The sequence below is a fragment of the Salvelinus fontinalis genome, chromosome 18 (assembly GCF_029448725.1).
Source record: "Salvelinus fontinalis isolate EN_2023a chromosome 18, ASM2944872v1, whole genome shotgun sequence".
Classification (NCBI taxonomy): Eukaryota; Metazoa; Chordata; class Actinopteri; order Salmoniformes; family Salmonidae; genus Salvelinus; species Salvelinus fontinalis.
Window position 1 is genome coordinate 39,229,796 of NC_074682.1, and position 14,421 is coordinate 39,244,216.

Genomic DNA, 14,421 nt, shown 5'->3' on the forward strand with positions numbered 1-14,421 from the left:
ACATTCTCCTCTGTTGGTTGTGCTCCCTGCTTCTGCCTCTGCTCCCTCCTCCCCTGCCAGTCCACACTGGGCCTGATTGATAATGAGGCAGTTTCCTGGGTCCTGGCCTTTTTCCCTCACCCCCAACTCTTTTTTTCCTCTTTCATGCTTTTTGGAAAAGGGCCTCCCTACTAAGCTCAAGTCAATGGATGTAACCACAACTATCTCCTCCATTGCCTGGTTGCTAGGCAGCGGGGCAGTATTTGTTTTGCTCATATCCATGGAATTGTCTGGTCTTTGTAAGTGGAGCTTGATCCCACTGTTCTCTTCCCCTCCCCCCCATGGGAAACTTATGTTTACATTGCCAGAGCAAGTGAAATAGATAATAAACAATAAAACATGAACAGTAAACATTATTTTGGAACGTTTGTGTAAAGACATTTCAAGTGTAAAGACATTTCAAATGGCATATGTCTATATAGAGTTGTAACAATGTGCAAATAGTTAAAGTAAAAAGGGAAAATAAACATAAATATGGGTTGTATTTACAATGGTGTTTGTTCTTCACTGGTTTCCCTTTTTTTGTGGCAACAGGTCACACATCTTGCTGCTGTGATTGCACACGGTGGTATTTAACGCAATAGATATTGGATTCGTTTTGAAATTTTTGGGGGTCTGTGTAATCTGAGGGAAATATGTGTCTCTAATATGGTCATACATTTGGCAGGAGGTTAGTGTCACGATCGTGTGGCGGATTGACGGACCAAAAAGCAGCAGTTGGAAAATAAGCCATCTTCTTTATTAAACAACACGAAGATGAACACGACACAAAACACTTTACAAACTAACAAAACAACAAAACGACCGTGAAGCTACAAACGTTGTGCACATACATACAGGCTACAAACGTTTTGACATAGACAATACTAGAAACATGTACTCCACACAAACCCATATACTATACACCATAACCCCTTTACCAAATAAACACCCAAAACTAACAAAACATAAACATTCCCCATGTCACACCCTGACCTAACTAAAATAATAAAGAAAACAAAGAATAATAAGGCCAGGGCGTGACATAACCCCCCCCTTGAGGCGCGAACTCCGGGCGCACCATACACAGTCTAGGGGAGGGTCTGGGTGGGCTCCCCTCCACGGTGGCGGCTCCGGCTCTGGTCGTAGTCCCCACGTCACCACAGTACCTAACCACCTCCTAGGCTTCCTCCAAACGACTCCCCTCCACATTAACTCCATTGCATTAAGGGGAAGTTCCGGACTAAGGGACAGCTCCGGACTAAGGACCAGTACCAGGGTAAGGGGCAGTACCAGGGTCAGGGGCAGTACCAGGGTAAGGGGCAGCACCAGGGTAAGGGGCAGCACCAGGGTAAGGGGCAGCACCAGGGGAAGGAGCAGCTCCAGGGTAGGGGGCAGCTCCGGACTGAGGAATGGCAGCTCCGGACTGAGGGACTGCAGCTCCGGACTGAGGGACTGCAGCTCCGGACTGAGGGACGGCCCATGGCTGGCTGACAGATCTGGCTGCTCATGGCTGGCTAACGGATCTGGCTGCTCATGGCTGGCTAACTGATCTGGCTGCTCATGGCTGGCTGACGGATCTGGCTGCTCATGGCTAGCTGACGGATCTGGCTGCTCATGGCTAGCTGACGGATCTGGCTGCTCATGGCTAGCTGACGGATCTGGCTGCTCATGGCTAGCTGACGGATCTGGCTGCTCATGGCTAGCTGACGGATCTGGCTGCTCATGGCTAGCTGACGGATCTGGCTGCTCATGGCTAGCTGACGGATCTGGCTGCTCATGGCTAGCTGACGGATCTGGCTGCTCATGGCTAGCTGACGGATCTGGCTGCTCATGGCTAGCTGACGGATCTGGCTGCTCATGGCTAGCTGACGGATCTGGCTGCTCATGGCTGGCTGACTGATCTGGCTGCTCCTGTCTGGTTGGCGGCTCTGGCAGATCCTGTCTGGTTGGCGGCTCTGGCAGATCCTGTCTGGTTGGCGGCTCTGGCAGATCCTGTCTGACGGACGGCTCTAGCGGCTCCTGTCTGGCTGGCGGCTCTAGCGGCTCCTGTCTGGCGGACTGCTCAGTGGGCTCATGGCAGACGGGCGGCTCTGCAGGCTCATGGCAGACGGGCGGCTTTGCAGGCTCATTGCAGACAGATGGCTCAGATGGCGCTGGGGAGACGGATGGCTCAGATGGCGCTGGGGAGACGGATGGCTCAGATGGCGCTGGGGAGACGAGCAGTTCAGTCAATGCTGTGCAGACGGCAGACTCCTGCCGGCTGAGGCGCACTGTAGGCCTGGTGCGTGGTGCCGGGACTGGTGGCACCGGGCTGGGGGCACGCATCTCAGGGCTAGTGCGGGGAGCAGCAACAGGACGCACAGGACTCTGGGGACACACAGGAGGCTTGGTGCGTGGTTTAGACACTGGTGGTAAAGGGCTGGAGACACGCACCATATAACTAGTGCGTGGAGGAGGCACTGGTGGTACTGGGTTGGGGCGGGGAGGTGGCGCCGGAAATACCGGACCGTGCAAGCGTACTGGCTCCCTTGAACGCCGAGCCTGCCCAACCTTACCTGGTTCTATGCTCCCCGTCGCCTGACCAGTGCGGGGAGGTGGAATAACCCGCACCGGCCTATGTAGGCGAACCGGGGACACCATGCGTAAGGCTGGTGCCATGTACGCCGGCCCGAGGAGACGCACTGGTGACCAGATGCGTTGGGCCGGCTTCATGACATATGGCTCAACGCTCAGTCTAGCCCGGCCGATACGTGGAGCTGAAATGTACCGAACCGGGCTATGCACGCGTACAGGAGACACCGTGCGCTCTACTGCGTAACACGGTGTCTGCCCGTACTCTCGCTCTCCACGGTAAGTACAGGGAGTAGGCGCAGGTTTCCTACCTGACTTCGCCACACTCCCTTTAAGGCCCCCCCCAAGAAATTTTTGGGTTGTACTCACGGGCTTCCAGCCTTGTCTCCGTGCTGCCTCCTCATATCGCCTCCTCTCGGCTTTCGCTGCCTCCAGCTCTTCACGAGGGAGGCGATATTCTCCAGGTTGATCCCACGGCCCCTTACCATCCAGTATCTCCTCCCATGTCCAGAAATCCTTTGTGGGTAGGTCCTGTTGCCGCCTTCCATGCCGCTTGGTCCTATGGTGGGTAATTCTGTCACGATCGTGTGGCGGATTGACGGACCAAAAAGCAGCAGTTGGAAAATAAGCCATCTTCTTTATTAAACAACACGAAGATGAACACGACACAAAACACTTTACAAACTAACAAAACAACAAAACGACCGTGAAGCTACAAACGTTGTGCACATACATACAGGCTACAAACGTTTTGACATAGACAATACTAGAAACATGTACTCCACACAAACCCATATACTATACACCATAACCCCTTTACCAAATAAACACCCAAAACTAACAAAACATAAACATTCCCCATGTCACACCCTGACCTAACTAAAATAATAAAGAAAACAAAGAATAATAAGGCCAGGGCGTGACAGTTAGGAAGTGCAGCTCAGTTTCCACCTCATTTTGAGGCTACAGTATGTGCACACTGTAATGAATACTCAGGGAGAAAAAGGTGTAGATTCACGTGCAGAGCGCGGCAGGTGTTTATTTCGCCTTCGCAGAAGGCAGGAACCGTGGTCACAGGCAGGAAATGGTCATACACAGGTAGACAAACAGGCAGGTGAATCAACTAGGACTGAAGGCTATAACTGGTTCTCACAAACGAGCTAGGAAAAGGCTTAGTAGAGTCAAAACAAACAATACCTCAAAGTCACAAACAGAATGAACTGAACTAAATAAGGAGCTGATGAGACCAGGTGAGTAACTAACACAGTAACTAACACTAACACATCAATGAACAAAAATGAAAGACAGGACTACATTCAAGAACACAAAGAAACAGGGCTACGTTCAAGAACACAAAGAAACAGAACACAAGGTTGACTAAGAAAATAAATACAGAACTTTACACACACTGCCCAGTCTTCTCGTGAGAGCCTGGTCTACCTACGGCGTCCTTTCTCAATTCATGTGTTTCTTTACCTAATTGGTATGTCAAATTTTATATTCCTTTTGATAGCATAGGAGGCCCTTTTTGCCTTGTCTCTCAGATCGTTCACAGCTTTGTGGAAGTTACCTGTGGCGCTGATGTTTAGGCCAAGGTATGTATCGTTTTTTTGTGTGCTCTAGGGCAATGTTGTCTAGATGCAATTTGTATTTGTGGTCCTGGGAACTGGACATTTTTTGGAGCACCATTATTTCTGTCTTACTGAGATTTACTGTCAGGGCCCAGGTCTGACAGAATCTGCGCAGAAGTTCTATGTGCTACTGTAGGCCCTCCTTAGTTGGGGACAGAAGCATCAGATCATCAACAAACAGTAGACGTTTGACTTCAGATTCTAGTAGGGTGCTCTAGACTGTTCTAGTGCCCTTGTAACGTATGTGAAATGGCTAGTTAGTTAGCGGTGGTGCGCGCTAGCAGCCTTTCAGTCGGTTACATCACTTGCTCTGAAACCTAGAAGTAGTGGTTCCCCTTGCTCTGCAAGGAGCGATGGGTAACGACGCTTCGTGGGTGACTGTTGTTGATGTGTGCAGATATATGTTGATATATATATGTTGAAGAAGGTGGGGCTTAAGCTGCATCCCTGTCTCACCCCACAACCCTGTGGAAAGAAGTGTGTGTGTTTTGCCAATTTTAAATTCACACTTGTTGTTTCTGTACATGGATTTTATAATGTTGTATGTGTTTCCCCCAACACCACTTCCCATCAATTTTTATGGCAGACCCTCATGCTAAATTGAGTCAAAAGTATTTTGAAATCAACAAAGCATGAGAAGACTTTGCCTTTGTTTTGGTTTGCTTGTCAATTAGGGTGTGCAGGGTGAATACGTTGTCTTACGATAAATTGGTAAAAAGCCAATTTGATTAGAGGTCGACCGATTAAGATTTTTCAACAACGATACAGACTTTTGGAGGACCAAAAAAGCAGAATTTTTATTTAATTTTTTATTATTATTATTATTATTTATTATTTTTTTATTTTATTTGTAATAATGACAATTACAACAATACTGAATTAACACTTATTTTAACTTAATATAATACATCAATAAAATCAATTTAGCCTCAAATAAATAATGAAACATGTTCGATTTGGTTTAAATAATGCAAAAACAAAGTGTTGGAGAAGAAAGTAAAAGTGCAATATGTGCCATGGAAAAAAGCTAACATTAAAGTTCCTTGCTCAGAACATGAGAACATATGAAAGCTGGTGGTTCCTTTTAACATGACTCTTCAATATTCCCAGGTAAGAAGTTTTAGGTTGTAGTTATTATAGGAATTATAGGACTATTTCTCTCTATACCATTTGTATTTCATATACCTTTGACTATCGGATGTTCTTATAGGCACTTTAGTATTGCCAGTGTAACAGTATAGCTTCCATCCTTCTCCTCGCCCCTACCTGGGCTCGAACCAGGAACACATCGACAACAGCCACCCTCGAAGCATCGTTACCCATCGCTCCACAAAAGCCTTGCAGAGCAAGGGGAGCAACTACTCCAAGTCTCAGAGCGAGTGACGTCACCGATTGAAACGCTATTAGCGTGCACCCCGCTAACTAGCTAGCCATTTCACATCGGTTACACCAGCCTAATCTCGGGAGTTGATAGGCTTGAAGTCATAAACAGCTCAAAGCTTGAAGCATTGCGAAGAGCTGCTGGTAAAACGCACGAAAGTGCTGTTTAAATGAATGTGTACGAGCCTGCTGCTGCCTACCATCGCTCAGTCAGACTGCTCTATCAAATATCAAATCATAGACTTAATTATAACATAATAACACACAGAAATACGAGCCTTTGGTCATTAATATGGTTAAATCCGGAAACTATAATTTCGAAAACACAACGTTTATTCTTTCAGTGAAATATGGAACCGTTCAGTATTTTATCTAACGGGTGGCATCCCTAAGTCTAAATATTGCTGTTACATTGCACAACCTTCAATGTTATGTCATAATTATGTACAATTCTGGCAAATTAATTACGGTCTTTGTTAGGAATAAATGGACAACAACAATGAACAAAGTGCCAACAATGCCACAGTGCTGGGAGCTAACCAACCAGGTCCAATGTTAGCTAGCTAACATTAGGATCTAACTAGAAAAGCAAACGGCTCTGGGAAACAAATAATAACGCCAGCCAGTTAACGTTAGCTAGTTAGCTAACAGTACACTTTAGCTTGAAATGAAACCACTTTCTGTCAAAATTAGAAACGTGTAATAATGTAGCTAGCTAACGCTAGACAATCTTACCTGTTTACATCATCATTCATGACATTCCCTGTCAGGAATGCCATACCACGTTTGCCCTTAGTTTGAAGATGTAATCCAGAGAGAGGTGATTTTTCCATATCTTTAGCTATCGTACTCTAATTCCACTGATTTCAAAACTTGATCCTCCCGAATAGTGGAGATCGACATGTATGCAGCTTCACTACACAGTATATTTTTTTTAAAGCCACGTTTGACAGGATTACCAACACAGACTGACAAGCTCAAATAGACAGCAGCCTTCAATATGGCAGACCAATCCGAACTCCTCTCTCGACATGTCCAGCCCACTCATTATCTCAGCCAATCATGGCTAGTGGGAAGGTTGCTAACTTTTTCTGTGGCTTAACCAATAAAGTTCGTAATTTAACAATCGTATTTGTATTTACAGATGGCATACACGTTTGTTATTAAGGCACATGAAAGTTCACATGTTCGAGAAGGCATTTCTGCCCACAAAAAGCATTTTGATTAAAAAAAAAAAAAAAAATGTTCAAACGTCTCTCCTGTGAAGTCGTGACTTGCGCCTAGTTTCCTGAATCGGGTCACATTTGTCATTGTTGTTCATTTTCTGAGGTTGTCTGCTTGACATCTTTACTTTTGATAGGGAAGCTGAGAGGTCAAATATACTGTTCAGGTTTTCTACTTTTACACCTTCAGTATTACAGTGGAGGGAATGCTGTCACCTCCGGTTAGGTGTTTGTTCCCCTGCGGATCAGAAAACCTACACGTGTGTCAGCTCCCCTAGCTCTTGAAAATCTTCCTTAGAGCAGTGGATAAATGGACTGTTTATAGTGATACAGTACCTCTCAATCTCACACCATAGGCGGTTTCCTTGTCAGTATGTGAGGTCAAGCGATGTACCCCCCCCCCAACACACACACACTCCCAGTCTTACACTCAGCACACAGTGAACAATTGTGCTGCCCTGCAGGGAGAGTTTCCACGCTGTGTCATGAAGGATTCTGGGCTGTGGAAGCACCATATGGGGGATACAGTGTGTGTGTCTGTGCTACTGTCATCATGCTTTTATTACAGTGGAGGGACGCTCTCAATGGCCCTATATCCACTCACACTCATCCTCCAATCTGAGTTCCTCTGTCAGGCAGGAAGACTTAACATCCTCCTCATAATAGTTTCCCTCTGCACAGCTTTAATCTGCTCAACGACCAGCCAGCCACCATATCACTTTCATTCAAAGGCTGCTGTGTTGAAAAGAGGCGGTCAGAACCCAGGCTCAGACTGGTTCCTCTTTGTAGAGTGAAAGTGAATATAGTCGGAATGGGATTAAGGCTGTTTGTTGTGTTAGAGAGAGGGAGTAGTCCACTATTGGGGCTGTCCCTGGCATTCCTCCATCTGGTGAGATAGAGGGGGAGGGAGAGGGGGGAGAGAGAGAGATGGGTAGAGCAGTGATATCTGCAGGCCAGTCTTCAACAACAGCCATAACACAGCTCTGAGAGTCCGTGCTGATAGAAGCCCACACTTGAATTTGTTGAATTTGATGCAATTGAATTCTATTACATTTTACCATTCAAAAGACCTGTTCAAGTTGAACAATCAGATAGCACAAGGCTTGCATAGGTTTATGTGGCTTACAATGTAGCACAAATTACTTTGGTTGAGTGTGTGTGTTTGCACTAGTCTAATGCATTATTTTGTTTATGTGTGTACATTATGTGCTTGCACGCATGCATGTGTATGACTCAACTGCATGTGTGCATGCAACTATGTGCTGTGAACATCATAGCGGTCTTTTGCAGGTTGGCAGGTACATTAAATATTCAAGGTCTTCAGTGCAGTGCTGGCTCGCCTGCACATGCGTCCGTACATTATTAATGCAGGGGAATGGTTCAGGACCACCGTGTGTGTGTGTGTGTGTGGGGGGGGGGGGGGGGGGGGTTAGCTCAGCTTTAATGTTGCAGATCGATTGTAATTGTTTGCATAATTTCTCATTTATTTTTCAAAAAAAAAAATCCCTTTACCCTACCACCCCTACCCAGATTGGAGTAAACTGACAACAATACTTCTACTGCTACTTACAGCTATTTTGGCTCACATCTACAGTATCTGTAGTTAAAGAATTGACATATTCATAATTTCCCCTTCAAGTTCTGGATTTTCACCCACTGCGGCCAATACACCATTCATTCTGATCTTAACGACAACCCTCTGATGTCCACAGATGAACCCATCTTTCCCAGTATAATGCCATTTTGCTATTTCCTTTTGCAATACATCCCTCCATTTTACTATGATGTGTTATGAGGGTCCTGAACCTCCCTATTCGTAACATTTCTGACGATATCGCCCTAAAAAGAAATACTTGACCCAAGAGTATAAAGATATTTCCCATTGACTGATCGTGGTTTTTCAGATCCCCTAACAATACAGTTTGCAGATCTGAACCGAGATATTGTGAAATAAAAAGCAAGCAACCAATGGACAGTACCAGAAAATATGTTCTATTGATTCTGTTTCCTGGTGGCAGAGTCTGCACAAGGCTGATATATTGAGCATTCATTTTATAGAATAGCTTAAATTGGAAAGAAACGATTGATGTGTCAATTGTTGTTTTATATGTCAGTTTATAGAGCCGATGCCATGCCAAGTGATCTTGATGGGTATGGTCTTTTTCACAATGTATTACATCTCAAAGTTACCTTCACATATCAATCAGATGTATTTATAAAGCCCTTTTTACATCAGCAGATGTCACAAAGTGCTTTACAGAAACCCAGCCTAAAACCCCAAACAGCAAGCAATGCAGGGGTATTATAGCTGGTGGGCACACACATTTTTAGAGCACAATCTATCAAACCCACACACACACTTACTAACCTCGTACTCATATACACTAATCTGGTTTTCAGAGGTCAGTATGGAAGGTATCCGTCTATATGAGATACTTGTGTGTTCAGTCAATAGATCTCCTCTCTTGCTGTCATAAACCTCAATGTTGTACTGTTCCTGTCATTACAGCTCATAATGTCCTCCGCTTTACTGGACAAACTCCAAAGGTTCTATTTACCATCGGCAACATGGCGGGAGGGAGAGAGACAGCGTGAGAGAAAGAAATGGGGCGAGAGCAAGTGATGGGGGAAAAATATGTTGTGTGTGTGTGTGTGTGTGTGTGTGTGTGTGTGTGTGTGTGTGTGTGTGTGTGTGTGTGTGTGTGTGTGTGTGTGGGGAGAGAGGCCTAGCTGGGTTCAGTCACATCACGCCTCTGTGTTAACAGGTCTATGAACTCTCTGGGAGTGTGTTTGCAGCTTGGCTCTATGTAACCACTGGACACACAGTCTGTAGCACTCTCTATATGCAACCTGGTAGCATTCTGTCTCTCTGTCCCCCCATTTATTTCTATAGAATATCCTGTAGGAAAATCAACATTGGAATCTGCTTTTTATAAAGTTTCCTTACAGTGGACTGTATAGTGTCTGCTTGTGTACAAGGCCTGTGGCTCTAATCTACTCTAGACAATATGTTATTGTTGAAGGATTGTCAACATGCTCAGACAGAACCATGGGTTATTAGGCTCACATCTCATATGATTTATTCATAACGTATTATTGCTTCAACCCCACCATGCACTTGAGAAAATACACATATTAATCAGTATAGAGTGTACACACACAATGGGCAAGTGCCCAAACATGTATATACACACACACTTTCCACTGTGTCTCTGAGTTACTTCCCTCTGTGTTCAGTTAGGAATACAATTACAATTTCAATTCTCGCTCAAGGCTTGGAGCCTGAGATGCCTCCTCCATTTCTCCTCCTTTTTCTTTATTTCAGCTTATCAACTCAGCCCACATACTGGAGCAGATCAGTGCAGGATGACTTGCTAACTGTTGGGAGCTGAGAGAGTGGCCTCTTTAGAATGCGTAACGGAGCAGAGGATGTGTCTCTTAGATTGGCCGGTTAGCATGGGGACTATAAGGAGGTTTTAAATGGAAAGAATTCACCCAGTCTGACTGTGTGTCTGCTCTGTATTCACATCACTGTTGTGATGGAATGTAGAATGTCAGTGGCTTGTTTTGTTGGTGGAAGATTATGGTTACTGTTGGGTAACGTGCAATCTGACACATAGACATACACTGCATATAAACAGTGAGTGTTGTTGGGTCAGAGTGACCATGACCCTAGTGGTGGACTGCGGGTCATTTAGCGCTGTGTGATTAGTTAACTACTCAGTGCTGCTGTCCTCTAATCCAGACAGCTAACTACTTAACATTACAGTACAGTAGTGGAAAATAGCCCAATGAGTTTCTTATGGACCCTGAACATGAAACAAGCAACATGACGTCATCTGAAAGAACAGGCCCATATCCTGTTTGTGAAAGTACTCCGACGTTTTAATTTAACGCTAATGATGATTAAGTGCCTTGTCTCAGCGGCTGAGGAGAGGGAGGGTTACAATACGACGGCTTCCTCTGAAGTTAACACACAGGTCGTGCTGTTGACGCAGGAGTTATTGGGTATAGGAAACTCTGTGAATCTCTATGAGACAGAGTGAGGCACCCACTGAGTGGAGAGGGGGCCTCAAGGCATGACAATACTACCGTTTATATTATGCATTACTATAGATTGACATGACTGTTAGGCTGTAACTGGATAGGGAGCGACTGGAAGGAATATGAAAAGAGACAGATTAACTCAGAGAAAGGAAGGAGAGGGAGAGATGCATGTCAGCGTTAAGGCCTGAGGAAGAGGAGGGGGTTTAGATGTGAGGCGGCCTTGCTTGCTGCCTGTTTAGATTTCTCCACTAACGGGAGTGTATTTTTAACCTCTGGCTGTTTTTGTTCTTTGTGCAGGTGCTGGAGAGTCAGGGAAGAGCACTATTGTGAAACAGATGAAGTAAGTAGAGCTCCATGCCTGGCTGGCTGTTTGGCTGTTTGGCTGGCTGGCTGACTCCTCATTGTTTTTTTTTGCTGCTGTTCCCGTCAAGCATGAGCAATTAACCCAATATCACAACCTGACTCTGATGTCATTGTCAACACAAGCAGACAGGGACAGTACATTCTTAAACTAGATACCCAGAATCCTCTACATATCCTTTCTCATGCTATAATCTATACAAGGTGTCCCCAATTACATTCAGCCAATTTTATTCTTCAGTGGATGATAGTGGGGCCAGAACATAATTATAAATCATTTTTACACTGTAAATTGACCACAAGAAGCCCAAACAGATATAGTATTTGACAAAAACATAATAATTTAAAACCTTGATTACGTTGGGATACGATCACGTATGCCTCTTTATCTATGCATGGGAATACTTGGGAATAGATTTTCTAATTTAAAATCACTTTGAGCTGATTTCCTGGTCATTTTACAGTCTTCAATGTCCCCTCCCCGAACAATCTCCGAAAGCTTGGGGGGCCAAATCCAATCATTCGGCCTGCGGGCTGCCTATTGCGGAACCCTATCTGCATTCACCCATCTTGCACTAACTGTTTGGACTCACATACGCTGCTGCTCCTGTTTATTAGCCATCTGTTACCTAGTCACTTTACTCCTACTTATATGTACATATCTACCTCAATTACCTCATACCCCTGCACATTGACTCTGTACTGGTACCCCATGTAAATAGCCAAGTTATTGTTACTCATTGTGTATTTATTTCTCGTGTTATAATTTTTTGTTCTGTAGGACATTACTCTTTTGTCATGTTTGTCATGCCAAACATTTATGCACAAACTGGAAATCACACGGAATAGGTTAGTTACTGGTTGGTGCCCTGTGCATCTGAACATCCAGCCAAACACACGCCCCTGTTTTGTGTGGCCTCTGGCTGGGTGTATTATAACACCTACTTCACCTGTTCTTGAACCATGCAGTTTTTTCAGGAGCGCTGGGGTAAATCTGTAGGACTAAAGCTGATGGTTATGAGCACCTTGGCTCTGGAGGCACTGTTGTCTCTGTATAACCTCCGCTGCTCAATCTCACAAATGAAAACACACATACTCACATACTTAAACCCTCAATCCCTCTCACAGACATTCTTGATGACAAACACAGACGTTACTGTCTGTAAATACCAAAACACACACACACCTACCCCCCACATACACATCAATGCAAGCACACACAATTATCCTTTATATATTCACACACACACCCACACACACACACACACACACTCTTCAATGGTTGAATTATTCCTCCACATTCTCGTCGTGCCATGCTTTCAATCTCTTTTTCATCCACTCACACAGATCACTTCAACTGACGCTATTAAACCATTTCACACTGGATTAATAACACACACACCACACACACCCCTGTAATAAATGGGCGAAACACTGTCAAAACCATCCTGATGATGAAATCTCTTTCTCCGTCACCCATTAGCCAGTAACTTGTTTTGACTTGAAAATGATGTATTATACTGAACAAAAATATAAACACAACATGTAAAGTGTTGGTCCAATGTTTCATTGGACCAACACTTGTTCCAGCTGGAACACAATGTTCCAGAGATACAATCTTCGGCAAAATCATTCGCATGGAGATTCCTGCAAAAATATTATTTGAAGATGAAAATATTATTTGAAGATGAACACAATGTTCCAGCTGACATAAAACATCCCATTCGCTCCAATTTTGTGCACACATATGTTTACATCCCTGTCAGTGAGCATTTCTCCTTTGCCAAGATAACCCATCCACCTGACAGGTGTGGCATATCAAGAAGCTGATTTAACGGCATGATCATTACACAGGTGCATCTTGTGTTGGGGACAATAAAAGGCCACTAAAATGTGTAGTTTTTGTCACACAATACAATGCCACAGATGTCTCAAGTTTTTTAAGGGTGCATGCAATTGGCATGCTGACTGCAGGAACGTCCACCAGAGCTGTTGCCAGAGAATTTAATGTTCATGTCTCTACCATAAGCCACCTCTAACATATTTTTAGAGAATTTGGCAATTCGTCCAACCGGCCTTACAACCGCAGACCACGTGTAACCACGCCAACCCAGGACCTCCACATCCGGCTTCTTCACTTGCGGGATCGTCTGACTGTAGTAACCCCCTTTTGTGGGGGGAAAAAAAGATTCTGATTGGCTGGGCCTGGCTCCCCAGTGGGTGTGCCTCGCTCAGAAGTGGGTGGGCCTATGCCCTCCCAGACCCACCGATGGCTGCGCCCCTGCCCAGTCATGTGAAATCCATAAATTAGGGCCTAATTAATTAATTTCAGTTGATTGATTTCCTCTTATGAACTTTAAATCAGTAAAATTGTTGCATGTTGCGTTTTATATTTTTGTTCTGTATAATTGCCTTTAGTATAAATAACTTTAGGGCTCCACTAACAAGGAAAAGGCTTCATCATGATTAGCTCGGAATTTCAAAATTTAATTTAGATTTCAGAATTAAAATTAATTCTGCTGTGGTTCTTCTTGACTATTACCATTATGAATTTGCAGTCTCATCTGGTCTCATCTAGGAAAATGTCTGTTTCGACATGAAATCTAGTTATTTTACATTTTGGGGAAATTGAACATGACTTTAAACAAATAAGTCTCCCTGGTTCACCTCCAACCTCCCCTCCGCTGAATTGTAATTGAGAACTAGTGGTTAGAGCGTTGGACTAGTAACCGAAAGGTTGCAAGCTTGAATCACCGAACTGAGAAGGTAAAAATCTGCTGTTCTGCCCCTGAGCATTAGTGAGGTCAGGCACTGATGATGGGCGATTAGGCCTGGCTCGCAGTTGGCATTCCAATTCATCCCAAAGGTGTTCATTGGGGTTGAGGTCAGGGCTCTGTGCAGGCCAGTCAAGTTCTTCCACAACACTCCAGCCGATACTTGGCTATGGAGAGTGCATGACCCACCCCTCTCTCCCTCCTGTTTAAATGACCCACCTCCTCTCTTCCTCCTGTTTAAATGACCCACCTCCTCTCTTCCTCCTGTTTAAATGACCCACCTCCTCTCTCCCTCCTGTTTAAATGACCCACCTCCTCTCGTCCTCCTGTTTAAATGACCCACCTCCTCTCTTCCTCCTGTTTAAATGACCCACCTCCTCTCTTCCTCCTGTTTAAATGACCCACCTCCTCTCT

General features: G+C 44.7%; 1 protein-coding gene across 2 annotated transcripts in view; it reads left to right on the plus strand.

Moving 5' to 3' along the window:
- Positions 1 to 14,421, plus strand: part of LOC129815480 (guanine nucleotide-binding protein G(i) subunit alpha-2-like) — a 94,155-nt gene that overhangs the window by 58,057 nt on the left and 21,677 nt on the right. For both annotated transcript variants that reach the window (XM_055869351.1, XM_055869353.1), the window contains exon 2: positions 11,171 to 11,213. In XM_055869351.1, coding sequence (XP_055725326.1) covers positions 11,171 to 11,213 — 43 coding nt within the window. The remainder of the gene's footprint in view (positions 1 to 11,170; positions 11,214 to 14,421) is intronic.